At 53.7% G+C, this 27512-nt stretch overlaps 1 protein-coding gene across 1 annotated transcript in view; it reads right to left on the bottom strand.

Moving 5' to 3' along the window:
* The window catches only part of MPRIP (myosin phosphatase Rho interacting protein), a 109077-nt gene that overhangs the window by 27809 nt on the left and 53756 nt on the right, over nucleotides 1-27512 (bottom strand). Inside the window, exons 5-13 of the mRNA XM_067306190.1 lie at nucleotides 26158-26242; nucleotides 21016-21226; nucleotides 17541-18057; nucleotides 10430-10571; nucleotides 9764-9880; nucleotides 6897-6953; nucleotides 4989-5057; nucleotides 4412-4501; nucleotides 3742-3851 (exon numbers count right to left, since the gene is read on the bottom strand). Coding sequence (XP_067162291.1) covers nucleotides 3742-3851; nucleotides 4412-4501; nucleotides 4989-5057; nucleotides 6897-6953; nucleotides 9764-9880; nucleotides 10430-10571; nucleotides 17541-18057; nucleotides 21016-21226; nucleotides 26158-26242 — 1398 coding nt within the window. The remainder of the gene's footprint in view (nucleotides 1-3741; nucleotides 3852-4411; nucleotides 4502-4988; nucleotides 5058-6896; nucleotides 6954-9763; nucleotides 9881-10429; nucleotides 10572-17540; nucleotides 18058-21015; nucleotides 21227-26157; nucleotides 26243-27512) is intronic.

Here is a 27512-nt window from a genome sequence, read left to right as displayed (position 1 = left end):
GAACGACTTTTAGTGCTGAGTTAGAGCATGGCGGGTTGAGAGGGAAGACATACTGTCAAGCAGGGAAAGTTAATAGGGGAAGGAAGTTTCCAACCTATGGATAATCCGTAATGTAGTATTAGCTTATTAAACGTAGACATGCCAGCCTTATAACATGCAGATCAAAACTAAAAAAGAAAATAGCAATATGTGAACTTCACAGAGGAATCCTGTCCTGAGGGAAAGTGAGGCATTTGCTGAAACTTCTCTGTTATCAGATCCCCAAAAGCTGCCTCCTTTCACAAGCCTCTTCAATCACAGCCCTGCTGTTCAGGCTGATTCTTGGCTCTCTCCACTTCCACTACTGCCTTTCCAAATGACAGCATCCCCCTGGGCTCAAGACTTCAGCGCAGCTTTGACAAGCTTTCTAGAAGGGCACAGTGAAAAGAGCCAGAAAGCAGTTCTACGGGCCTTTCGTTGCAGGCAAATCAATATTAACGTGGTCCTGAACCATGGGACTACATGCATGAAGGCTGCTGTTATTTACAGGGAGCAGCAGCAGAATGGATTCTCCTCCAGAATTTATAGCAAAACCCAACTCCCCCAGCCAAAAACTTCATATATGTGCATACGCCCGAAACAAAGAATGGAGCAGAACAGATGACTCTGCATGGTTCCAGTGCTAGTATCTTCCGATGCACTTTCATCCATGGTCAAACCACAGACTCAGCAGAGCTGAGTTTCAAGAAACTCTGGCAGTTACAGGCTAAAACCAGCTTGGAGATAATTCTTTCTTCAGCTCTGTCACTTGCAGCTAATAAAATAAACCCAAAGGCAACACAATGAAACCTCCTCACTCCTCAACCATTGGGAGATATTGCACGATTCCAAAGCACACTTACAGCCAGGCATTCAATCTGGAGGCAGTTAGAGATTACAGCTGCATTTTAAATAAGTGAAACAGTGATGAGATGGAGTTTTAAAATGGAGAAGAGAGGAAGAAAAGGAGTCCTGGGGCCCCGGTACATTGTTGGAAGCCAGAAATAATGTTGCTCTAAATACCACGTGGTAGAATCTCAGCATTTGCAGAGGTAACATCTCCTGCTAGCTTATTTCTCCTTTGCAGATTCCCAGAGGGCATGGGATGTGAGTCAACTAGCAGAGGGGGGCACTGGGAACTGAATTAAGAGACTCAAAAGACTGACCCAAAGCTTTTCATTTCATCTCATCTCACAAAAGTGCCCCATGGCTATTAACTCTGCTCAAGTATTTCTCATCTCCTCCAGTTCAGACAAATGAACTCGCATTATGTGAGAGGTCTTTGCTTTGCAATGATATTTACAGGTCAGGCAGCACAAAGATTTTTTCATAGGGTTGGCTGTGTGAGTAGCACACACTCTGCATCGAGAGTCCTGCCACAGAGCGCAAGAAGCACATGAAGGCTGCAAGCAATTGCCACTAGGAGCATGGGGGCACTCAGCCTAATCGAGACTGGAGAGCTAAATAAGCACCCAGTACTGAAGCAGTCACCTTCCTTCTTGTGGATACTTTTTATTTGCACAGTCATCGTTAGCACAGGGTAATTAGTGCCTCTGCAGATTGCATGGTACTTTATGGGGAAGGGATCAGTACAGCACCTACCACCACCGGGGAGTTGACACATGCTACAGTATAAACAGTAGTTAGGACTTAAGTAACAGAGAAAATGTGTGCTTGTCTTGGTAGAGACATCACAGCGGGTTAACAGGAGACACCAAGGAGGATGGAGTGAGCGTGAGGCGTCAGACTGGCTCCCGGGGACAGAGTCGACATCGTCACCCTCCACGCACACCGTCTGCCCCAGCATGGCGCCAGGTCCTCATCTCCCCCGTTAGCTCACGTTAGGCTTCTCACCCCCGACACACACCATACGGATACTCAGGATGAAAGATTTGCCATCCTTCCCTCGCAAGCCTTTGGCATTCTGTCCTCTGGCTTTCCAGAATCCCTGTCCACAAGCCGTTTCCCAGGCTGAGGATGTTAATGACGTGTCCAAAGCTATGCTGGACAGGTTGGGTTACCCAGTGCACTGACACGCACAGCAGCAAAGGGGTGTGAAAAGCACCTTGTGAACAGAACCCTGTTGTCACTCTCTGGACACTCGTTCCAGTTCATAATGACAGCTCTTCAGTGACGTGACTAACCCACACGGGACTCTAACCCACATTCGTCCCTTCTAAAATCAGCTCAGTGAAAAATGACAGAAGTGCACCTATGACTCCCTCTTCCCCAGCTTAGGATTCAGATTCATGATCTATTTATGCAGCTTAACAAGTTACTACCCAACAGGTACCTGCACTTGGACCCTTTCGCTAGGTTAAGTCAAGTCAAAACACTTCACATGGGCTAGGAGTAGATGCAAAGCCAGTGAGCACAGGACTGCTGTGGTACAGTAACTTGGTAGCCTATAAATATACATGGCTCTATAAAGGCTGAGAAGTCCCCTCAAATTTCCTTGGTCTTCACCTTCATATCTATTCACATCGGAAGATACCAGTGTGGGGAAATCAAGTGTCAAGACCAGCTTGCTTCTTCCCTTCTTTCTGGCTTTTATTTAAAAGAAAAGAAAAAAGGAAAAAAAGAAAAGAAAGAAAAATAAATGAAAACTGCAGGACTTCCCATCCGAAGTGCAGAAAAGGAGGAGCATGCAGTGAATCACAAGATATACAAACCACAAAACGTTAATACAGGAGAGAACACAGTTTTCCAACCTGGGCTTCAGCACGGATAGTTTCAAAGAGAAGTTTTTCCTGGGATTGCATGGAAATCAAACATACACAGGAGTGAGGAAAGAGGCGGCTTCCTGGAGACCCATGAGAGATCCACCAGAGAGCTTGGGCAGGGCTGGGAAACGGCGTTCGAGTGTAAAGCAGGAAAGGGAAGGAGAGACTGGAGCATCTCCAGTTAAACAGCACTGGGTGAAAAGAGCCATTCCATCAATGCTGGGACAAATACAGCCAAGATCTGCTTGTTGCAGCTACGGTAAGGACAGGAGACGGAGTTAATCGTGTGGCTGTGTCCATTAAGTCTGTAACAGGCGGCCCATACAAGTGTGGCTGACACAGCTAGCTGTGAGAAGGTCAAATACCCTTTGCCCATAGCCGCAAGCGCTCGCAGAAGGTACTCTATGAATTGGGTGGTTCCCTTCCTCTGGCACTGAAGGCAGTAGAAGATGCTAATATTACTGAAGCATAAGGGAAGGAGCTGCTGCAGCTATCCAGAAGATCAAAAGAGGAGGAAGACTCTTTGCTGGCTGGAGTTTACAACACATCAGAGCCAAACAGCTTCTAATTTAACCCTGGGCTTGTGCTGATGTGACCCATGGAGGGGACAGGCAGCTCTTGCTGAACAGTAGCCAGAGGAAAGGGGGAACCCAGAGTAACTGAATCCAAGTGGTTTCACAATACCTGGTGGGAATCCAGAGGAGCCTTGATAAAGGAACAGTATTTCATATTCCTATGCACAAATTAAAGCCATATTTTCAACCCTCTTTGAAATCTGAACACAAAAGAGTAACTCAACATATCAGCAACCCCACAAAGTGTTTCCAAATTAAGCCCAGATACAGGGATATGAGAAAGAGCAGGAGCTTCCAGGAACAGACTCAGAAAGAGGAAAGAAAGGGAATAAGGAAAGGGTTATTCTTGCATTGCAAACCACACAACTGTTGGGGGCCGCTAAACTGGGAGTCCCATCTAGCCTCCAGCTTTTCCCCCTCTTTACCTCGTTACATCTGGAGCGGTGGTGGGGCGAACATGCTTCATGATGGTCTGAATCCAGTTCCGGCGAATTCCAGACGTCATAGCAGAGAGGGTGAATTCCCCTTCTTTAGTCTAGGGAAAGGAGAAGACCGGCTCAGTATGGCCAACCACGCTGACCAGCACCTTCCTGCCCCGCCGGACACCACGCAGAGCTGACCCGCACCCCTCGCCCAGCCGCGACAGCTGCTTGGGGAGGCAGTCCCGCTCGCCCACTGCCTGGAGAGCGAATCCAGCCGCAGCCCCCACTCCCTGCAGCAGCTCAAGGTGGGAATCAAGATTTCTCAGTAACCAAACTGATTTTGCTGGAGCTGAACACCTGAGTCCCTGAGACTTCAACAGGCAGCTGAGACAAAAACCTGCCCTTTCCCCCTCCGTTTCTGTAAACCAAACCCAGCTCCCTGGAGCACAAGGCAACAGCTCTCAAACACATGGTTCAGGACATGGGGTGGCCTCTTTTAGGTGGTTGGGAAGATATTTCCTTTCCCATGGACTAGCATCCCCAGCCAGCTGCACAACAAGAGCAGTCTGGTTCGCCCAGCTCCGAAGGCTGCCAGAGGCAGACCACCACGTGCGCAACCACGCTTCCACCTGCCCCGCAGCTGGACTGGCCCTCCTCCCCATGGTTTTCTTACGTGGATCTGGAAGCCGTAGTTTCGCTGAACCGGGTACTCAGTAACATCGTAGCATGTAGATAAATCGATTTCTCCATCCAGGTCAGCTGCCTGCAGAGGGAAGGAAGCGGTATTTATTATAACTCCTAACGCTTTGCAAATAAAAAGCAGAGTACAAACTTGCAGGAGAGGTGCTGTGTAGGGTTTGGTGAGATGCCAAAAGCCCTCAGCATCGTGAGACTCATGGAGAGACACAGAGCAGATCCCCAAGATGCCCAGAGCCCTGAAAAGTGATGCTCCAGGCCCGGCAAAAGCCCTTGGCATCTGGGAAGATAACTGACCCACCCTGGTCTGCCTCCAACCCTGATATTTGCTTAATCCCCTACGTCTGGGAGCAGGAGCCCCCAGTTCTCCTCACTGTGCCCTTTCCTGATTTCTCGCCGTTCTCTCTTTTTTGCAGGTATCCCCACAAGCCCACCGGGACTCGACAGAGCCCACCCGGATGGCTGGCACACGGCTCTGGGAGCCGGCTAGAGAGGTTTGGACCTTATCCGAATGCAGAACAGGCAGGGTTTAGCTCCGAAGAGGAGACACCTACCTCCTCCGCCACTGAATCCCTGTAGTATCGCAGGCTCTGATCCGTCAGCACAAACCAGTGTTTCTTCCACTAGGAAACAACCAACACGAGGCTGTTACCAGCCTGCTCCTCCGCTGCCGGAGAGCTGTGACAGCTCGCCACAGACCACCCGAGCGGGGGCAAGCAGGCAGTCCCCGCTCCGCGGAGCAGCTTTCAGGCTCTCCTCTCCCCTCTCGCCCTGTGCTCTGCTGAGGACAGTTTTCATGGAGAGGCCTCTGGCTTTCCCAGGGGAAAGGGAAGAGCGGAACGAGCCGTAACGCAAGGAACCCTGCGGTGAGACAAGGATGTGGTTTCCACCGCCGGGACTCCAGCTTTGCTCGAGCACTGATGCCTGCTAAACAGACGAGCTGAGGGAGCGCAGCATCCCCAGCAGGCGTTAACCCCGTGCGTGTGACGGTAACACAGACTGTGAGAGCCACCGGGGCCTTCGGAGCCCTTCCCATTAGCTCCACTGGCAAAACGATGCTTTTAGTGGCTGCACTTTAAGCCTTAGAGTGGCCTTTTTTCTTTTTTTTTAGAAGAAAAAGCAATAAAATGTTCATGTTTTATCTGCAGTACCTAGAAATTGAGCTGGAGCCCATTCCTGGCACTCGTTCTCTACAAGTATGCCTTCTGCATACTCCCCGTGTGAGGCAGGCATATCCGAGGGAGCTATAAATCAATACAGCCCTCACCCCAGCAGCTAATTTACCCTCTGGCTGCCTATGGACATGCTCACAAGGAGCCAAAGGACCAGTGAGTACCTGGAGCCCGGGCCACAGCGCTCCCAGAGCTCCCACGCCAGCCACGTGCTGGGCACCCTCTTGCCTTCCCCGCGGACGGGCTGAGCGGGAGTGAAGGAAACCTTTCCAGGGAAGGAACCGCATGCAGACAGCGCTGGCGCTCGCGCCGGGCTCAGCGTTGGTGCCAGGCTCCAGGCTCTGATACGGGAGCGCTTTCCCCTCTGGGAAGGGACACGAGCAAAGCGGCAGCTGATGCTTCCGTTAGTGCCACGACAGAGACATTTTTTACTTCTCGGTTTTGTTTCCCCAGCGCTCAGGGAGCCTTATCTGAGCCTCATTACTGATGCCAAAGAGGTTGCTGGGTCGCAAGGGAGATGAGACTAATAGAGAATGGGAACACGAAACCAGTGCTACTATCCAAGCTGTCCTGACTCCCTAGAAACCCATTATATGATATCCAGATGCGGGGCCTTGAAACTGCCACAGGACAGAGCACCAGCTACTCCCGGTCCAACACAAACACTGCTTGCACAGGGCTCACACACAGCCATTGTTGTCTGGCTTTGGATTCGTACAAATTCCCTCCAGCGGTTCTGCCCAAGCGCCTACATCTGTTTTCTCCCATCTGCAGCACTGGCCCAATATTGATCTGCCCTGCAAAGACAGCGCAGCTTCATTAATGCTGAGAGCAGCCTCGTGCGGGGCCTGCACATGCGACGTTAAGAAGAGGCTCGAAACGCTGCACACTGCCCTCATTGTGCCTTTGCCATTAATTAAGACATGGCACTCGGGCTCTTTGTCTCTGTGCAGCTGCCACCGCGGAAGGCCTGCAGCAGCGTTGAAAACCCTGGAAACACAGGCTCTCCGTTGATCAGAGAGAAGGGCTGATCACAGTTTTGACTGAGCACTGCCCCAAGAACCAGACGGATGAAATAATCCTTTTCAGTTTTCCATGCCACGAACAAGCTATTCTCCAGGACCATTTGCAGCCGCGATACAGAAATCTATGTCTGCAGGCAGAGTTCGCCAAGGCCCCAGGCTCTTCTCAACCCGTCTGGATGATACAGGTGGGCGGGAGCTGCTAGAAGCTGGGACTGACCACAGCGTTCAGGACCGACCCGAGGGGAGAGCTTCCTCCCAGACTCACCTGCCCGTCCTCATACTGCTTCGTCAACCAGCCCTTCTTGAAGTTCAGTAGGTCAGGCTGCAAGAAGAGGCGAGAGAGAGGCAATCATTGCTCGGATGAAGTGCTGGGGTCCGATTCCATCCAGGAAACAGACAGCAGCAGCAATTTGATAAAATACAGCGTAGCCACAAAAGAAACCAGCACCAGTTAAATTGGATCATTATACTGCATGGAGGTTAAATGTTGGCTCCCAGGAGGTAAAGAGACCCTGGTGTAGGGTTTATTCAGGCTGTCCCCATCCTAGCATTTTCTTTGTCATTTCCTACCATTACACCAGCATTATACAGAAAGGAGAAGCAAGGTATTGGCAAGACTGCAGACACTTTAGTGCCTCTGTTATTTATTAAGAAGCAAAAACTATGTGTTATTTCATGCAAGGCTGCAGGATTCAAAACGAGGCTGAGTTCCTATATACACGGCCTGGAAATTCAGGGGATCGCAGCATCTCCCCGCCCCAATGACACCTGGTGAGACTTCCTCCAGAGTGGGTGCATCAGGAGGCTGAAGCTAAGAGAAAAGCAGTCCACACAGTGTAGGGATAACTCCGGCTATCCTTTCACCCCCAAGTCTGGATAGTGCATAGTGAAGGATGTCAGCTCCCTTGAGGCCGAGCTCCTCCGGCTGCTACATGTGCTGTAGCCATCCGCTGGGTTTGGGACATCACAGCCTGCTGCTGTGAAATTGATACTGCCAAGCATCTGGCTTTGAAACCTCACAGCAGTAGGTCTGAAGCAAAGAGAGCAGCTGAGAAAGGAGGAGGAAAAGGAGAGAAGACTGCGTTTGCAATGAAGCAGCACAAATCTACTGGCTAGAACTAAGGAAGCCATGAAAAATCGGGGACTGGAAGCTTATTCAATCAAATCTATGCAATGGGCCAGCACATCCTACATTTGAGTGTTCCCACGCTGGTGGGAACCCAGCCCAGCTCCACAAAAACCCCAGGGAAAATACCAGCCTGCTCTTCCCGGATCACTAGAGAAGCAGAGGAGAAAGCAGGCAGATTCCAGACTGAGCAGCAATGGCCAGCACTGGCCCTGATGTGACTGCACGCAACAAAACCACCAAGCCTAACAGGTACCTGCTGAAGAGGCAGTGATAAGTGATGTTCAAACTGTACAGAAAACTACATTTGCAAGGGCTATGCCCATCTCCGAAGCAGGCTATGAGCGCTGCGTATCTTCATTTCAGACCTAATTTACCCTGAGAGAGTGCTACCACAATCTTTCTGCTTCTCCTCTGCCAAGGTGCAGGTGGGATCATGCTCCCAGGAATCCGGGTCCTGTGTAAACCCTTTCCTCTAAGGGGGAGCTTCACAGGCAGTCCTATCTGCAGAGAGCTGGAGAGCCTCTCTTGCTTCAAGCAAAGGATCTACATCTCGGGTCCAAAAATAACTGGCTCCCAACCATGCATTTTGCAGAGAAGGAAAACAGAAGGAGTGAAAGTATTACAGTTGCTCAAGGGCTTGCTATTTACCAACGGAGAAAAAACAGAGGGTAAGAATCTTCTATAAAAGCAGGTAAATCCCTGATTAGCAGCACGCAAACTACTCTTAGTTTCCTTAAAATTTAAGTAAAGGTTTAAAAGCAGCCAGAGAGGAAAGCTACTGCTAACATGGTAGTATGAGCACAGGTTTCAAACTGGGCTGCAGGAAGACATTACAGAAGCGCCCAGACTGAGCAGGTTTCTCATACACGTTTCTCAGAAATCCATTTGCTTTATTCTGAGTACTCAGGAGGGCCCAGAAAGTGCGGGCTTTTGCCCAAAGAAGCTGAGCCTGAAAAGAGTCAAATGGGCAGTGAGAGAGGCTGAAGGACGGAAAGGGCTGCGACCAGCACTGCCGGAGGGTGTTGATGTTAGAAAACAAAAACAGACGAAGCTCTCATCCACATAACTCAAACTACAGCTCTGCAGTAAGCCACAGAGCCACAGGATTAACTCTGCCTCAGCCTTTATCCCGAAGGATAACTGATCTGAGCTGATCCAGGTAACCCTACGGGCAGGGGAGACTCTTGCAATCACAGTCACAAGTCAGCAGGCATTCAATTTTTTCATACGTTTTAACTTTTACAGCAGGAGTAGCACAATAAAGCAGTATTTAATGCAAGGAAAAAGTACATTTCCCACTGACTGCATGATTTTTTTTGCCTTCATTAGATGATGAGCATTGTCACTTAATATGCACTTCTCGTGTCTTTGTATTATCACCAAGAATTTTAAAGTCATTGTTGTAGATGTACAAATCTACATTAATGGCTGCTAGAGAAATACTAAGCCAGTGCATTTTTCTGAGAAGTCCTTCAATAGAAGCACTCCATTGACTAAAAACGCAGCCTGTATTTACAATGGCTATGTAATCGCTTTGAGAGATTAGCAAGCGTATTTATTTTGTTCCTACAGAATGGCAGCAAGCGAGAGGAGAGCAATTCATGTTTATTTTGCATTATTTGCCTCCAGGTCTGGTGAGCATTTGAAATACGCAAACGGAAGAAAACTCAGGATGTCGGGTTCAAACCTTCCTCTGAGACCTCCTTCCACTGACACCAACTTGCAACTACATAAGCATTAGGGAATCGTCATAAGAAAATTAGGCCACATGTTAGCTCTCCTTAACAAGCCAAGTGTGAACTGCTATCCAAAAATGCATCAGCCATGAACCAGCACTTGGTCTCAGTCCAGAGAGTGGAGAGGATCCAGGAAACTGCACTGACCTACAGTTCAGCTACAAATGCTCTGCTGCAGCCCCGGTCAGCGAGTGGGGAGGGCACAGTGAGAGAAAGGAGTGCTCCCTCCTTTTATCCCTGGCGGAATAAACAACCTTGGCAGCTCACCGTCATAGAGGACTCTGTGGACCTTCTATCCAGTGATTTTGCTCGACGGTGCGGAGATAGAGGAGAAGCAGATGCATCCAGGATGGAGCCCACAGCTGCAGCTTCGGAAGTGAAGTCCTGTATAAAAAGCATTAGCCCCGATCAGTTCAGTAACTAGGACAGCAAGTCCCATTCTCTTGATTCACAATATAAAAATCCACATAGGTAAGGGGCATCGCTTAGGCTCGGAACAAGTGTGATTTCATTTAAAACACATTTTTCAGGGCCTCTCAAAATTTAACTGGTTCCCGATACATCCAAGAGCAAATGGGACTCTCAAGACCCCTGTTTCTTCTGTTACTTTATGTCATATTAATGTTTCCTGCCATGCCACCCAAAGTTTCCCTCTTTCTATGCTGGAGGAAGGGGAAAAAAGACGTTTTCCACTCTGACAGACAGCTGGGTCAAGGAAGCTGAGCAGCAAGCTGCAAACCTGCGCGGGACGGGCACAGACAGCGATCTGGCTGGTGCGCGCGCCTGCCTACGACTCCTGATCCCGTGCTCCACCCAGGGACGATCAGAGTTAAATCCTGGGCTGGTGGATGGCCGGGCTAGATCCCGGGTGCCCCCTCACACCGCATCCTCCAACAACCCTCTGCAGGACCCGACAGCAGCTGCGGAGCTTACCCGTTTCCTAGGGAAAACCCTCTTCTCGCTCCTGCCCTGCCGCGTCTCACTCGAAAGGGCAGTGCCTGCTGACACACTCGTTTCCATGTGCTCTGCGTTCTCAATATCTAATGCCTCGAATTTTTCAATTACTTGGGATCGCCTGGAAAACACAGAGAAAGGGGAAACCAGAGCCAGCTTAAACACAAGAACAGCAACTGCACCGAACTGCACAATCCCACAAAGTTCAGGCTGTCCGAGGTTGGGGCAGTGAGATCTCTGCAGCATTGCTCAACCCAGCACCCACGTACACCTGGCTTTTAGGCCCAGTTTCCTTGCAAGCTCAAGGGTGCACAAAACCGGGGCAAAACACCCCAATCTGACGTGCAGCATTTTACCTGGGGCCAAAAAGGGGGAAAAACCCAGACTACTCAGCTCCATACACACTATCTTCTTAAATATCTAGGAAGCCCTTGCAAAATCAGCGATATCATTTTACTTGTAAATTTTACGGTCATTTCAGAATCAGGGATTTTTAAACAGCTTTGGCTTAAGCTTTGCCTTCACTCTCTAAGGCTGCAGCTCACCGACAGCCGCCTCACGGCACAGAACAGAAACGACAGAACAACCCGGGGTGCAGAGACAACGGGTGGCTCCGGCTCACCCTGCAGCCCCCATCCCGCAAAAACCCAGCCCCGCACTGAGAACTTTGGTCGGACTGCATGGAGTTAGGAGCACATGGGAGTGCATCCAGGCATTAGGAGCAACCCGGCAGGCCCAGCAGAGCATCCCCTTCAACAGCAGGGAGCACGACTGACCCTTCACGGCAGCACGGCCCTCAGACATAGTCTCGGCCACCCGTCATACGCTGCCACTGCTGCCTCAGTGGACAGAGGAAACCACGAAGAAAACGTGGATGGAGCAGGAGCCGATCCCAGACCAAACCCCAAAGGGATGCTCTCACGGATTAGCAAACCACAGGCCCTTGCAGGAGGAATAAAAAGCGCCACTTCATCGTGAAAAGCTGTTTGCTGACCCACAGGGGAGGAAATGTTGGCATTTTCAAAGCACCTGGTGGTGCCGAGGTTTGTGTGCCCAGGGGGGTGGGACAAGCATCAACCTCTGGTCTCTAATCGCAACCTGGGAACATGCAATAACACCCCCCAACAGCACAGACACCAGCTGAGCATCAAGCTGTGAAGTTTAAATCCCAATTTCGAGTCTCCCTAAAAAGTTAAATCCAGATGGGTTCTGGACACAGAATTTGGACCCCTACATGCAGCATCTAAAATTGGGGCTGCTTCCTTACGTGAGCCTCTAAAGTACGTGAAAATCACAACAGCAACCACAGGAGGGGAAACAGGTTATCCAAAAGCATTTTTAACACTTCCCACAAAAACCAGCAGCAGGTTAGGACTCAAAAACATGACGTGTTGAGTTTTAAACTAACATTTGCACCAAATTCCATAGATAAGACAAACAGCCTGAACACACGACATGCCCCTGCCGGGCCGGGGACCCGAACACTGCTGCTCAGAGGCAGGCTGCAGAGCCCCACACTCAAACCAGCTACTGCAGAGGAAAGGACAGAATTGGTGGGGAAGAGTTTGATTTTTAAATTTAAATCGATCTGATGGATGTTTTTATAGGAGATCCATTCAGCTTCCGCTGTATCCCAGTTTGCAGACTACGAGCAGACAGAGCCCTGCGCTCCTGCAGAGCTCCAAACCCCACTGGGACATTCTGTTCACACGAGAGGTCTCAGTTCACGAAAACCAGCTTGCAGAGGGTAAATCCAAGTCGTTTGTTTACTGGCACAGAGGGAACTGGTTTGGAGTCCCAATTTTTTAACCCAGCCAACCCCTTTTTGCACTGGCCCAGCCTTCTCTGAGTCTCAGTTTAGGAGGGAATAAGAGGTCCATGAATTAACATTGTCTGTGCCCTATCAGGTGAAGGCCTGAAGAAAAACAAATCAGGAAAAAAAATAAACATAAAACAAAATCAAAAGCAGGTTGATTTCTCATGAAAGGGGCTGCACCACCAGGTTGTTCTACGGCTTGAGATTGAGATGAGATGGTAGCGAAGCAGGCGAAGTAAAGGCGGACACGTCACACAGCAACACAGCAGGAGAAGGTGGAGAGCAACAAGACCTGGAAGAAAACAAGGCTGGAAAATGAATGAACAGAAGAGGAAATTATATATCTACATCTACATACAAAATAAAATCAAAATCATTCCAGTAATTCGTCATTGAAAAGGGGGAAAAAAAATCATTGCAACCAAATCACAGCCCCAAGGGTTAATATCATTCGGATTACAGGAAAGAATCGTTTTCCCCAGTGGCTAAACATTTCAGAGAAGTTACGGCTAGCAGTATCGGGGGGACGGGGAGGGGGAGGCTTCTCCTCTCGTCCCATGCTCGCAGAGGCAGCTCCCCGCAACGCGGAGGCCAGAACCGGCCCCCTCGAACATCAGGTCTGTGTTGACAAAAATAACACTCCAGACGGGAAGGTATGAAGCATTTTGAAAGCTGCGGTGCCATTTAGTGCTTTCTAGCCTACAAAGCCGGTCCCGAGGAGCTGCTCTCCGTGCAGGCTGTTAATCTGTTCCAGGCCGCTAACCCCAAGCTGCAGGTTTCGGCTGTTAGGTGAAGGGGGGTGCGCAGGGGGGAGCAGAGCTATACAGACCAACAAGAGCTATCGTTAAAGCAACTTGCTTTGATTGGAAGAAAGGGCTTATTCTTACTGGATTCGTTCATTCTTTAGCAGCAAGAAAGACAGCGAGCGTTGGGAAAAGGAAGAGGGCTTTCCCCAAAAGATACACAAAAATGGAGGGGATAGTTTTAAAAGAAAAACCTGTTCGTGGGAGAGCAGTCAGTCCTCTCTACCCCCTAAGAGCAGCGTTCGGAGGGAGCCTTACACGGCTCTCCCAGGCTCGAAACCCCAGAGAAGGCACTTGAGAAAGAAAACTCTTGAAGCAATCTCAGGTAGCTCTGCGCTCTACCGAGGCTAGAAATATTTCATAACCCCCGACCATGCTCCTGCAACAGATCCGTCACATTCAACAGCAGGTTCTTGCCAGCGTGACCAGAGCACCGATGCAATGGGAAAAGCCGCGTTTTTAGAGGCTGCTGCCCTCAGTTTTGAAGAAAATCCCAGCTCGCCCACCAGCAAGCTGAGTCCTCCGCGGGGAGCTGCAGGCTGCCCATGCAGCGGCGCGTCCAACCCGCAGGCAGCGAGGAGGGCACACACCTAAGCCGTTAACACGGGCAATCACACGTGTCCCCTCCAGCGCCTTCTTGCTCCGCAGCGGCTACTGCAGGGCAGTCTTTAGTAGCCCCCTTGGATTCACCAGGATGCATCCCAAGAGCGGGCAAGGCACAGCTCGACCCTTCTCGGACCCAGACCCCCCGGTCCTGCCTGGCGCGAGGGCAGCGCTCGCAGGGCCCCGCCGCTCGGTGCCCGGAGCTGGCGCGCAGCCCCGTCCTGCCGCGTGCCAGCAGAGGGAACTCGCACACCGCCCGTCTGCCGGGCACGCCAAAACACGGGAGCACCTTCTCCTCCGCAGAAACAGCGGCTCTGCTTTCCGACTGCTTCTGATTCCTGTCTTAGAAGAGACCGAGAACTTGGGCGTCTGAACGCGGCATGGAGCAGAAGTCGGGTGTAAATGGTCAACGAGCACGTTTGCAAGCGCAGCTCTGCACATGAGTCACAGAGGATCTCTTAACATAAGGAAACAGGACAAGAAGCCTGAAAAACAGCTTTATCGGGAGTTAAGATTATAGGTGCGTTACTCAAGGTTGGACCACCAGACGTTTAATATAATTCTTTCCTATCTGCAACCCTGACATTCATGCACTGATTTCTGATTAGCAGAAAACGGGAGGAAGGGTTGAAAATACCAAAGGAATCAAAGCAAGTTAGTTTGGTTGCGCTGATAGATGAAAGGCAAATCTGAACGATGCCTGCTCGGTGTCTCTGGGGTTTGCATGTGCGCAAATGGTTTCAGGCAAGCGTTCCTGGACTTGTTAGTAGGTTACCGAGAAGGATTATTAGAAACAGTGTTAAACCCAGGGGGAGAAGTTGACCCCGCAGCGTGGAAGTGAGTTATTATATTTGCTCAACCTCAAAGAGCACAGCCTGAATTTGGAGAAAAAAAATGGAAAGACTATGTGGACTAAGTAAACTCAAATTTAAAAAGCAGCCAAGCCAAGCTGAGCAGGATGTCGGTGAATGTTAATTCTCTGGTATGATGCTAAACCGTCTCCCCATCGCCGGCCAAGTCCACCTGAGCGCCGAGAACAGAGGTCCCTTGGCTCCAGGAAACATAACCTCTCCCGCCCACGCAACCTGGCTCATCTCAGCACGGGCCAATTTGCAGATTGCTGCAGGAGAAAACAAACGAGCAAGTCCCTAAATCGAGCAGCCCGAGCTGTCCCTGCCGAGAGCTCGCTCCCCCAGAGCCACCGGCTGCAATCCTGGGCCAAGCCCAAACAAACCCTTTGGCAAGCAGGGACCCCCTTTCCCTGCTGTCTGCCGTAATCTTGCTTCGAAGCACCACTTCCCTGTGCTGGACTAGGCTCAGCCACGCCGTCGGCAAGAGGAGACCGTGCTCCAGCCTCTCTTCTCAGCCCCAAAGCAGCAGCGGTTCCCATCAACCCTAACCGTTCTTTGGAAAATGTTCACCTCCAGCTCGAACGCCTGCCGGCGCAGCAGAAGGAAGCTATCCTGTAAAATACAGTATTTGTAGCCACTTTCTCTACCTCCCTCGTCAGTGGGTCGGAGCCCCCCAGGCAGCATTGGTATCCCGCGTTCCCCTCAAGCACGAAACCAGAGGCGTGCGGGTTCCTCTCTATTTATGGGCTGCTTCACCCTGCGGTGCCCGGTGTAACGCCAGCCCCCAACTCCCCTTCCAGAGCTGCTTCGCTGGGCATGGGAAAAATCCTGAATGCAACAGCGCCAGGGCTCAGCTGGCCCGAGCAAGTGCCTCTTTACGCACGGGAGAGAAGGGGCGCTGCAGCCGCAGCCGAATCCCTTTTCCACTGGGTCAGACAACCCCTTCCCAGCCCCTGGCAGACCTGAGCAGGCAACAGGGTCTGGGGAAGACAAGTGCTGCTCTCTGGCTGTCAAACCAGAGCCTGGCTTGGCCAGATACTCCCCAAAGCAGGCCCTGAGATGGCACTGCAGGAGGCCATTTAGGATAAAAAATAGGAAAAGACATTTCCAGCAACCTCAGAATCGACCCGTTGCGTTCAGCGCCCACGCTGAACCGGGGGAACTGGGGAGCAGAACAAAGGCTCATATCTGCTCCTCTTCCTTGAGTAATATCGCTCAGATAAAGGCTCTGAGCTGCCATAGAAGAATATTTGCCAATATGAATATAGCAATAAAACCCTGTCAAATAGCCTCAGGAGCCCAGCTAGCAAATGGGCAGGAAAAAACAGACTTTCCCCCAGGAAAAGGCACCTACTAGCAGGAAACGGAATTAAGAGGACTGTGTGTGGCAGCAGCTTCTTCTCCCAGGCCCGTTACCTGCAGTAAATCTCTGCTTCTCTCTGTCCCTCTCGCTGTCCTTGGCTGGCCCAGGCCAGCCCAGCCGGCAGCACATCACCGCCCGCCTCCAGCGTGCTGGATCCCAAAGCTTCCCCATACCCGCAGCACACATCACGCCAGGCCAGAACGAAGGGTTTCCAGCACAGGGAGAAGGAGCCATCCTCTAGCACTGGGGACACGTGCTGGCAGGGATGGCCCAACAGTGGCATGATCTGACCTACGCTTGGGCCAACACGCTACACGTTCAACTCATAAATCATGACTTATGAGCCTTTCTGCAGCCAGCGTCTGCGGACGGGGCTGCCAGGAGACCAGCGTGGCATCCTTCTCATGAGGCCCAGAGAGGAGCGAATTCCCGAGGCAAAGAGAAAGCCAACCCCATCTTCCGCTCCTTTATCCTTCCCTCGTGCCAAACAGCAGCCTGGCACTTAATCTGCCTATCGCTAGGGCAGAGCCAGGGTAGACAGACGTAAGGATCCACCTGCCAATCTACAGTGTCGGCGCAAAGCTGTGTCGCGTTTCCCAGGACAGCTCTGAGCTTTCAGCGCAAGAAAACCAGGCTGGAAAACAGTCCTTTAGGGGCTGCGAAGAAATGAGCTAGAAGCGCTTGCTGCAATCAGGCTAGAAAGAACATGCCCAGAGGAAGATCAGGGCAAGAAAATCAGACTGGCAGATAGCCCTCTCACCCGGGGCCTGTCTCCTGGTTTGCTCAACTGTCCTCGTTGCACAAATGCGTCCCCCCCGGGCGAGTCAAGCCCATCCTTCGCCTCGCCCAGGGAAAGCCAGGCATGCTCGTGTTTCGTGCAGGCGCGCATGCAGATGCCCTCCCCACCCTCCTGCCCCCCAGCCTCCTGCACGCTAAGCTGTTTTGCAGCCTGCTGCGCTCTCTCTCGGCACTGCACCCGGCTCTCCTCTCCCAGATTAAGGCCGTGACATTTGGAAACCTCTCTCAGCTCATTAGGCAGTTGCGTAACACCCCCAGCTCTAACACCGTTTAGAGAACTAACCTAATTAATGGTGCCAGCTGCCTCCCTGTGCTGGAAGGGGCAGGGGGAGGGTGGTCTTGCTTGCAAATATGGCAGCCAAACTTCACCCACCAAGTGTCTCGGCTGGCTGCCCTCAAAACAGTCTCAGGCAGGGTAACATTTGCCTCCTGGTGTTACCAAGGATGCCTCACTGCATAGCTGGTGTGGACAGGCCTCCCAGTTACCCTTAAATCCAGGCATACTGGAATGCAAGGGAGGGCTGAACAAACCGGACTGGCCTCAGGCTCAGTCTTGCTTTGGGCAACTGATGCCTTCAAACCCACCCATGTGGGGAGCAGGGCATCCCCGGAGAGCTGCAGCACAGGGCAGTGCCACCCGAGCCACGGAGAGCAACGCCACTCGCCTCCGGCAGCGTTGGAATCCCAAACACGATTGGCAGCGACGTGCGCAGGCCGAGGGAGGAGAGCCAAGGGCTACACCTCATGTGCCCTGCAAACATCGCCTCCTCCATCCGGAGCTGCAGCAGGGAGGAGTGAACCAAACCTAACTGAAGTCGCGAGCATGCAAGAAAGAGATTAGCCACTCATCCCTTACCTTCTCTCATTGCCAAAGAGCCGGGCCACTTCTTCTCTCCCAGGGCTACGCGCCCGGGTTCTCCGCTCTAGCCGTTTCCTCTCCACCTGGAAGGCCTCACGATTACTGATCCTAATGGCCTTGGGAACGTCGGCCAGGGTGGTGTACTGCCGGCTGGCTTTAAAAGAAAGGGGGCGCCCCGATTTTTCAGCTCCCCTTGCTATATCTCTGCTGTTGGAGTCCTTGTGCATGGGGCAACTGTTCTTCGAGTCCAAGGAGTTCAGAGAGAAGCTGTGAATCATTCGGTCGCCTGATCGGGTACCTGGGGAAGGAAAGGGCTGGGCATGCTCCTGCGAGGGCGATTTGGGATAACTGTACCTGTTGTTTGGGGTGCTGGGGCTGGGAGGGCTCGGTGGGGGCGGCAACTGCTGTTCTTCCAGCTTCGAGTCTTGCTTGGTCTTCTCCAAGGAAAAGTAACCACTCTCGACACGTGTCTTCCGCCCACAGTCTATCCGGTCTCCGTTCATGGAGCTCTCATCTAAGGGAAAGAGAATTCAGCAGGTTTGGTTTCAAGTCCAAGTTCTGCCTTTTGGTAAGATACAAATTAAAAAAATAAAAAAGCCCCGATTCCAATACGGAACAGCATAAGAAATGAGAGCAGAGACATGGCCTGGACCCCAACTCCAATTTCCACCTTCATTTGGCAGACAGATGGCCTTTGTGCTGCTGTGGCCTCTCAAATGCAACCATCTTTAAGGCTCATTCAAAAGCTGAGATGATTTGCGGGGAACTGGGGAGCCCAGTCCAACCCTATCAGTCGGCACGGAGGTTGCTGACCAGCTCCTTGGTGGCGATACCCACGCAGCGAGCCACGCAGGCATGGACAGCATCAGAGATCAAGCCACCAGCTGGATGCAGTGGAGAGTGAAAAGGGTGGTGACAGCAGCAGAAACGTTCTTGGCTGGTGGGAGTATCGCTAGCAAGCTGCTGTGAGGTGCCCAGATAGCTCCCAGATCTGCTCGAGAGCTGCCCCACGGGAAGAAGGACAAGGTCAGCCTTCTCCTCTTCCTCAGGGCGGAAGAAGGCAGTGACCTAACCTCCAGGGAGTCTGCGAGGAGGGACGCACTGCATGAGCAGATAGTGGTGTTTTGTCCTGGCATAAAAGAGGAGACTTCTCAAGATCAACTGTACCTGTGTATATTGGAAGCAAGACCCGAGGTTCAGTCAGCAAACACCAATGCATTTCCTAATCACAAGCGCAACCAGCTTTCAGGTTGTCTGATTCCAGTAAAGTGCGGGGCGGGAGAGGGGAAGAGGAGGGCGGAAGGTGTGCTGACAGCTGGAGGAAGCTTGGATCCATCAAAAGCTCCTCAGGCCCTTCCTGCCAGGAGCACGGGGGGAAGGTGGAGGCTTCACTGGGACACAGGCGCTTTATGATGAACGGAAAAGATCTGTCGTGCTTCCTGTTGCCAGAGCACACTCCTGCCATCCAGCACCGGGAAAAGGGTGATCCACAGGAGCGATGGGGTCGCCACAGCTCTCTCCGCAAGGAGCGATTCGCAGCTCACACCAACGCAGCGCCGTGCAAGTCTTTCCCATGGATGGAAACCTCCAAATGACCCCAAGAAATGAGCTGCCCTCAGGCACTGCTGCTCTCAAACGCCTGTGCCGTGTCTGGGCATGGGGAAGGAGCTGAGCTGATCCGTGAGGAGGAGGACGGGACGGAGGACTTGTCGGGGTGCAGGTGCTGTGCGGGGCAGCTGTGCGGTCCCTCCCAGGAGGGACCTCGCCAGCCCGTAATAGCCATCGCAGTTACACTGTCTCCCGCTAAAAAGCCAATGCAAGGTGTGAATCCTAGCACTTTGCACTTATATATTTTTTGTTTCAAAGAAACCAAGCAGACTGTATGTAAGCAGGGAAATCCCGCAATTCTCTTTGGGGAAATTTCATATAACTGCCCACACTGTCTTCCCGAGCCCCGGCTGTGCCCCACAGCATCAGGAGCAAAACCCTACGGACGCATCCAAACCCTCTGGCTAACAGCAGGAGAGCGGGGGGAAAGCAGCCCCCGTAGCTCACCGCTCGGCTCGTGCAGATAAAGGAAGCAGGCTCAGCGTGTCTCCCCTCCCTGGGACTTAGCCAGAGGGAACACGGCCCAGGGCAGGAAAAAAGCCCCGGCCCCTATTGTTTCCCGGAGAACAATGCGGCAGCCCCAGGCGCCTTCCACGGGCTAATCAGGGAGACCAAATATAAACAGTTACCCTGCTCCAGGGACAGGATGAGGAAGCGGCGCACGGGCCTTGGCAGTCCCGATAACCGGGCCGAGCAGAGCGCAGCACCCTGCGGGCTGGCTGCGGGGGGACAGGCGCCGCTCGGGGACGTTGCAAAAAGCACTTTCCCCCTCCCGAGCACCGCTGCAGCGAGGGGAGCCCGAGCGGCGCGAGGCCAGGCAGCCCCGTCTCCCTGCCAAGGCATGGGGGCTCTCCACAACATGTTTTCCAGAACTTCACCCAGAATTGTCTCTCTTGAATTTCGGCCCACAAGGCCACGGCAACACCGCACCTTCCAGCGCTGTCACGCGGTGCCACGGCCTGTGGGGTCGCGCAGCAGAAGGCACGAAGGGACGCATGCCAGCATAGGTGCTTCCTCTTCATCGCTCTTGACAGGTTTCTGTGCCTCCTTCAGCATGCAATTTAATATTATAACTAATTTACTGGCTGGCTGCTCTCCAGAGGGGTGGCCCGGCTCCCCCGCCACACATACCCACTTTTCGCTTGGGCACTCGTCCGACGGCGGTGAGCCGGTTCAGGGAGCTGAACCAGCAGAGAGCTTTTCCCCGTACAGCTGTTTTGTGCTGGCTCAGCTGCCCGGCCCGGGTCACCGCAGCGTCACGCCAGCGTGGGGCTGCCACAGGCACCAGCCTGGTCCAGCCGGAGCATCGCCTGCCTGCCCACACCATCCCCAGCGCAAGGACGGGATCGCGAGGGGAGCGGCACAGAGCTTGTTCCTGCTCAGAGGAATGGCCCTGTTTCGGCATTTAAATGTTTTTCTTAAGCTTCGTCTTTGTTTAGCTTCACGCAGAGCAAGCTCACACAGGCATGACGGAGCCGTATCTGCCCTTTTCCCGCAGACAGGTAATAAATCAGCTCCCACGTCACGAGAACACGTCCTCTGGGCGACGCTGGTAAAACCCTGCTTGGGAAGCACCTTCCACTTCCAGGCCCCAGGGTGCTACGCAACCGCCGCCCCACCGCCTTCCCGCACGGCACCGGAGCGGTCGAGCCATCTTCTCGGGCCAAACGGAGGCAACCTGGCACATCCCGCCTCTGGGAGCAGCTGCAAAGCAGGTCGGCGGGAGCTGTGTCGCGGTGCTGAGCTCCCTGCAGCATCAGGCCCCCCGAGTCCTCCCAGGCCCCCTTCCCGGTGCTATAACACGAGGACGTGGGAAGGAGCTGGTTTCCCTGCCCGGTGGCGATGCAGCACCCTTCACTCTTACCTTCTTTGCCATCCAGCGCGGGTTCCTTCAGGGAGCTGGCAGCCGCTGCCGGGCTCTGCACCGGGCTCTGAGCTGGGCTGAGGCCGCTGCCTCCGTCTGCTTGGTCTTTGCCCCTCATTTCCTCCTGCCAAAGCGTGGACTTGGTGGCAGGGACCTTCTCCGCGCTGGGGATGTTGCTGCTGGTCACGGCCATCTTAGCGGGACCAGGCTCCTAAAGAGAACGGGGGGGACAGTGGGGTTAGAGGAGGCCGCCGCCGCCGTGCCCGGCAGCCCCCGCGCAGGAGGGACGGGTCCTCACCGGTGCCAAGGGCCGCACGCGGCTCTGCCCCCTCCGATCCTGCCTGTCCCGACGGGGCGGCTCCGTGCCACCACCCTGCGCCGGGAGAGCGCCGGCACTGCCGCCCCAAGGGAAAGCTCGCAGGGGGAAACCTGCCGCCAGGCCAGCGCGGCGGAGGGACGATCCGGGGCTTCCTTAGCTAAAGGCACAACCGCCACGCTCGCGGGGAGCGAGGAAACGGCCTTGGCTGCGCTCGCAGGCCGGTGCCTTCCCCCTCGCGCGCCACGCAGCGGCTCTCCCAGCTCCGCACGGCTCCCTCCTGCAGCCCTGCGCCCGCGCTAATGCTGCACGTCCGGGTCTGCTGGTTCCTGCCTCCAGGCAGCCCCGTAGGGAGCCTAGGGACGGTCCTCACACCTCCTCCGAAACCCGGGGACCTCCACATTTCTCTTTGCACCAACGTGGGCTTGGATACATAAGCTACTTATTGCGACTCACTCTCTCCCGAAGACCGCGACTGTGCACACAGCCCGGCCCGCAAGACGCAGCCGCCCTCAAAGGATGACCAGCGAAACCCCTTTGCAAAATCTGCCTTCACCCGCTTCCCAGCACAGGGCCTCCACCTGCTCCGATCTCCGTCCCGCAGTTTATTCTTCCACATCTTCAGTTCCAAAAAGGCGACCTGGCCGCTCCCGTCCTCTGCCCCTGATGTTCACACCCTCCCAGGGCCGGGGAGACCAACCTCGGCTGCAAATCCACCTTATCTCTGCAGCGCAACAGCCTCCCCCAGCACCGCAGGACTCGCGGCAAGTCTCTCCCATTTTGCCTGCCCCCGGCGCCCCTCGCCGCCCGGCCGCTATCTCCTCGGCAAAGCACCACGTCAGTGCGGCGACTTCGCGCAGAGCCACGGGCAGCTCTCCCCCTTCTCCCCCACGTTCAAGCTACAGGACATCAGATGGAGAAGAAAATTCATTCCCTGTCACTAGCAGCTGCGTTGTTTGTTTGTCACAATTGGTTTGTTACGGGCCATTGATAAAAACAACAACAAAAAAACCCCCAAGCAGTGCTATATTACTCCTGGGTGTTTTGGCTACATAACAGGACGTTTGTTTTAGAAAGGAAATACAATATTGCATTGAGCTTTATGTTATTTTAAAACGATACGCATCATTTTAAATGCATCACCAGCTATGACGGGCTCTGGAATAAATCAGATAATGATGCCATTTTCGTAGCTACATTTGCACCAGCACAGGCTGGCTGCCGGCTCCGGCTGCCGCAGAGGCAGCCCAGGTTCAACGCATGCCTGGGAAGAGGCAGCAGCTTTCCCAACTGCTTTAGGGTTTGGCTTTGCTCATTAGCAGCTGTTTTGCTGTTGTCATATTAAATTTCTGCATTAGCGGAAAATTTTCCTTAAAGCCACCAATAAATCAAAGACAATTAACTCCCCCCGTAGTCCCCATACCGTGGGAATCTTCCCAGTTGCTGGCACCCTTTCGACGCCCGGTGGGGAAATGCAGGCGCGGGGCAGTGCCCGAGAGAGGACCTGCCGGCTGCAGCACAGACCCTGCGTGGGGGCATCGCCGCTCCTGCCCTCTGCCATGGCAGCGGAGCGGTTGATGGGTTTTTCCTGCCATACCTCGAAGGCTTTGGCTGTAGGAGCGCGCTGTTGCGGGGATTTCGTACGGAGTCCACAGGTGCCCGCTGCACGCGCTGCTACCCGCCAAGCCCCCTTTTCCACAACAAGCAGCAAACTGACCTCTGTTTTTTAAAAATCCCCTTGGAAATACCATCCTAACAGAGCAGGATTTTGAAGGTAAATGCTCCACATTTCCTTGATCCAAAAGCCCAAAGCTAGTAGTCAGCTTAGGATATGTATTTTTATATATCTCATATGCACACCCCCACATAATTATTTCTAGATACGCATTTAATTAGACACATGAGGGTCGAAAAGCAGTCTATAGGCAAGCAGAGAAATTAAGTCTTTATCATTCAGAGACATGAACAGCTCAGAAAAGGGGCGTACACGAAGTCTTGAAAGCCAACCTCCAGTCGGAGTTGCAGTAAGAGATGTTTGGGCACGTATGAGGCTGATGCGCCCTCGTGCAAACCAGCCCTGAAGCAGAGGGTAGCAACTCCGAGCTGCGACTTCAGCCCCAAAACGTGCCTCCATCTCCCAGGAACAGCCAGCGGCCAGATGCCGGCAGCGCACAGGCTCTCCTGGAGCACGACAAAAACCGCGGGAGGAAGCCAACCTTCTCCTCCCCAGCCTGCAGTGTGCTTGCAAAGCCAAGGTGAAAACCTCCTCGGACGGCTCTAATGCTGCCCTCTGTGTGCTGCCCGCTAGCACAATATTCCCCGCTTCCCTTGCACTGATTGCTCCCAACCTGGTGTTGGGCAGCGAGAAGATGGGAAAAGCCGAGGGGAGCTGAAAATGGCCCCGATGGCCCGGGACTGCTTGGCTCCAGCCAGGCCCTGCCGCTGTGGGGAGGAGGGAAGGACAGAAAAAACTACCTAAGAGTGAGAAAAAGGAGAAATAGCCTCTTTTTCTCTTTCTTTTTTCAAATCACAAAGGCGTCCATCCCTCCCTGAGTGGCGCTCGGACACAATCCACTGCTGGATTAGAGGGTGGCCGTCTTTAAAAAGAAATTAGGCTTTCTCCGCCGGCACCGGGAGAGAGGCCTGAAAGGCAGCCAAGTTCAACAGAAGCCATTTCGCAGAGGGCGATTTGGTGCTGGTTTTTTCCCCGGCACCCTCTGGCCGTCCCCTGCCGCTGCCCGGCCGTGGTGCCGGCGGGAGGGAGCCCACGTCCGCACCGAATCGGCCCTGCAGCCGGCCTCTGCCCAGCTGCTGGAAGCCAAAAAAGCAGCCGGTCCGGTGGGAAAACCTACTGCGCAGGGATGCTCTGCCGGTGCCGGCGGGGCCGAGGCAGGGAACCGCGGGTCGAGGCGATGTGTCCGGGTGCAGAGGGCTCTCGCCGCCCGGACCCCGCACCCGGGGAGCCCGGCCATGGGCTGCGGGGAGCGAGCGGCCTCCCCACAGCCGCTTCCCTTATTTGGTGCTCAGGAGCGCGGATCCTGTATGGTTTCCAAGAAGTTGCCATGGCGATGAAATGTAACCCAGAATGATGTTTTTCTGGCTCCGTGCCCCTCTCCTCCCCCTGGCCCCCTCCTGAACCCAGCCGGGCTTTGCTGCTGCGCAGGGCTCCTCGCTCGCCGCCGTCCCTCCCCGCTCGCGGGTACGGTGCTGCGCGTCCTGCCTGGCCACGCCAGCTTCCCCGCACACCCAGACGTGGCACGCCGGCGAGGCAGCTCTCACGGGCTTGGAGAAGAGGCCGAGCAACTCGTACCATGTCAGGTCTCAGCCACGGAGCGAGGAGGTGCCTCCCCCGGGCATCACTGGAGCCGCAGCGCTTGAGGGGTTGTCACCAGCCCAAGCCTTTGGCAGGAGGTGGCTCAGAAGACTTATAATACCTGCTAAATGATGCTCTTTCCCCATTTTTTCCCTATGGTCCAGAAGGTCTTGGTGTAGCTAACTTGATTCAGATGAACACCATGCAAAACCCAGCCATGGCCCTCCGCGCACCTGGACAATCCTGAGGACTTCGCCACGGAGGAATCCTAGGGAAACTCAACAGTTCCCCCCAACCAGAAACCAGGGGCCAGGGGAGGCCTGAAGCTGCTTTCCGACCGCCGGTGCGGCAGGCAGGGCAGCGCGGGTCGGCCGGATGAGCTCTCCCAGCCGGCCCCTCTCAGCAGCCGGCCCGCAGCGGCAGGACACGCACGCGGAGGTCAGGCTGCTCCGGGGACACGGCCGTTCTCAGCCCCGGAGCCAGACGAGCGCGGCCTCGGGGTCAAATTCCAAATCTGTGGGATTCTCCCCCACTCCGGCCATGTGGGAGCCTGGCAGGAATGAGTGAGTCACGGCCGGCCCCGGCTTTTACCATTTATAGTCAAAGCGAGCGCGAAGCCATCGCCGGGTCCCTGGAGAGCACAGCTCCAGTCCCGAAGCTCCCAGCCCAGCCCTGGCCTTTAGCATTTTCCTTTCGTTCCCATTATCTCTGGGGTCATCTCAAACGGGGTAACCGGAGCCCTATGGAATTTCAGCATGTTTCTGCCTAAAAGGCCCGAGGACGGCCAGGATCCCTTGCCCATCTTCCCAGACACCACCGCGTGCCACGCACACCCCTACGCCCCAGGGAGACCATTTGGGGCGCTTCGATCCGCGGCTGGGAGAGCCCGTGTTACAGCGCTGATGCCATTTTGCAGCGGGGACAGAGGACGGCAGCTGGAGAACAAAACACACAGGCACGCGGCTCCCTTACGTGCCCTGCTCAACCTAAGCACTTGCACTCCTCTGGCCGCACACCTTCACCAGCCTCATCACTGCTGCCCGCAAACCCTGTCCCATACAGCCTGCCTGGAGAGAACGGGATTAGATGGAAAGGGTGACCAGGAGAGACCCATCCGTACTGCGAGCAACTCCGAGAGAGAGCAGAGCCCAGATGGGAAAGGGTGGGTAGAGGGTTTAAATACTGCTGCTGCAGGACTTTTCAGACCAGGCTAACCAGCCAACACAGCACATGCATCCTCAAAGTCAGGGAAGGAGCAGCATGTGACCCTGGGAAGTGACATCCAGAAATTAATTCACACCATCCTTGCTGCCCTGGCTCTCTCCCCTGCTTTCACCCTCTGCAAACGCAGCCAGCAGCCCACGTTTTGTGTCAGCCTGGCTCATGGTGGGGGAGATCTTCCCTGGGAGGCGAGCAATGCTGCGGCCCGAGGTGGAAGCAGCAGAAGGAGACAAACTGTTCCCCTTTGGGGTCACGAGGGACCAGGTCGCGGTGGATCACCACCTGGGGTTACCTGAGGAGTTGGGGGCTCTACCTTCCTCTTCTTCTTCTGATTCTGCTTGTTCGTCCTCGGATAGACTATCAACATCTCCAGCCACCTGTGAGCAAAGAAGAGCAAAAGGTGAGGTTTGTGCCGAAGGACAGTGAAGAGGGAAGGCAGGGAGGGGATGAGAGTGGTGCTCATGCTCAAGCATGGGGTGTAGACATCGCTCATGGGTGCAGATCCCAAAGCTACTTCCCCTGTAATGTGGGGACTCCTCTGGCAACGCCACCCAGGTAGACACAGCCCCATCCCTCCTTCAGACCTCTCCCTTCCAAGCAAACCTCTCAGCTGCCCTCCAGAGATGGAGCTTGTGTTGTGTGGGATTTGGGAGGCATCAACATTTCCATTACTAACCACAGTTTTCAGGCATTTCTAACTTGGCCATAAAAAGTCCCCCGAGCTGGAACTTGGCATGCAGAAGAACTCAACCTCTCCAAGTTGGTTAGGGTCAACAGGGCAAATAGTACCCAGAAGTTGCCCCAAAACTCAGCAACCACATCTCAGGGGAAAAACAACTTCTGAGGAAGGACAGGAGGGAGGAGGGACAGGGGACAGCTCCAGGACAACCCCAGGACTGCTTTGACTCACACGCTGCTTGCTCCAAGAGAGAAGCAGTGCACAAGGATGACAAGGGACAGGAATTCAAGGATCTTGAAAGACAGCAGAGAGCTCGTCAACAGCATCCTATCAGAGCAGGCAGATCCTCCCTGGCAGGACCTTCTCTTTTCAGAGATGCTAACACCAATGCATTGCACACAATGCCTTTTTGTCTAAGAAAAGGCAGGGTAAACTTGGCATTCAGAAGTCCAGCCATTGTACAAGTCATTTGTTTGGTGGATTCTCCTATGCCTTGTCACTATGGCCTGACGAGCTGCCTGGGTATCTCTGTTAACTCAATCAGGATCCATGGACTGCTGGAAAATTTTCATGCTTCAGATTTTCATGTTTTGCTCTCCTATTCCCCCCACTTCGCATGACGCTGTTGTAAAGAGTTTTGAGATGACCACATCAAGTGGGTTTTGGTTAAGCAATAAATGCCAGAAGCATGCAACGAGCGTAAAACAAATTCTCCCTGAGCCGGGGAAATCTTCCTGTCGTGCTGCAACTGCAAATGAAACTCGTCTGGCTCGGAACCAGAACGGGACTTTTTCAGGATGATTAATGCTTGCAGTCAGAAGCAAACGCACTGCTTCAAAATACGATGCTGGGCCAATGAACAATAAATCAGCCCCACCTTGCTCTGCAATGTCTCTCCCTCTCAGCACTGCTAGCAGGATCCAGGAACAAAAGACTGAGCTGTGTGCTGGAACATGGGGGAGAAGGAA

The sequence above is a fragment of the Apteryx mantelli genome, chromosome 16 (genome assembly GCF_036417845.1).
Source record: "Apteryx mantelli isolate bAptMan1 chromosome 16, bAptMan1.hap1, whole genome shotgun sequence".
Classification (NCBI taxonomy): domain Eukaryota; kingdom Metazoa; phylum Chordata; class Aves; order Apterygiformes; family Apterygidae; genus Apteryx; species Apteryx mantelli.
The sequence above is the reverse complement of the archived record's forward strand: the minus strand, read 5'-3'. Positions and strand labels throughout refer to the sequence as shown.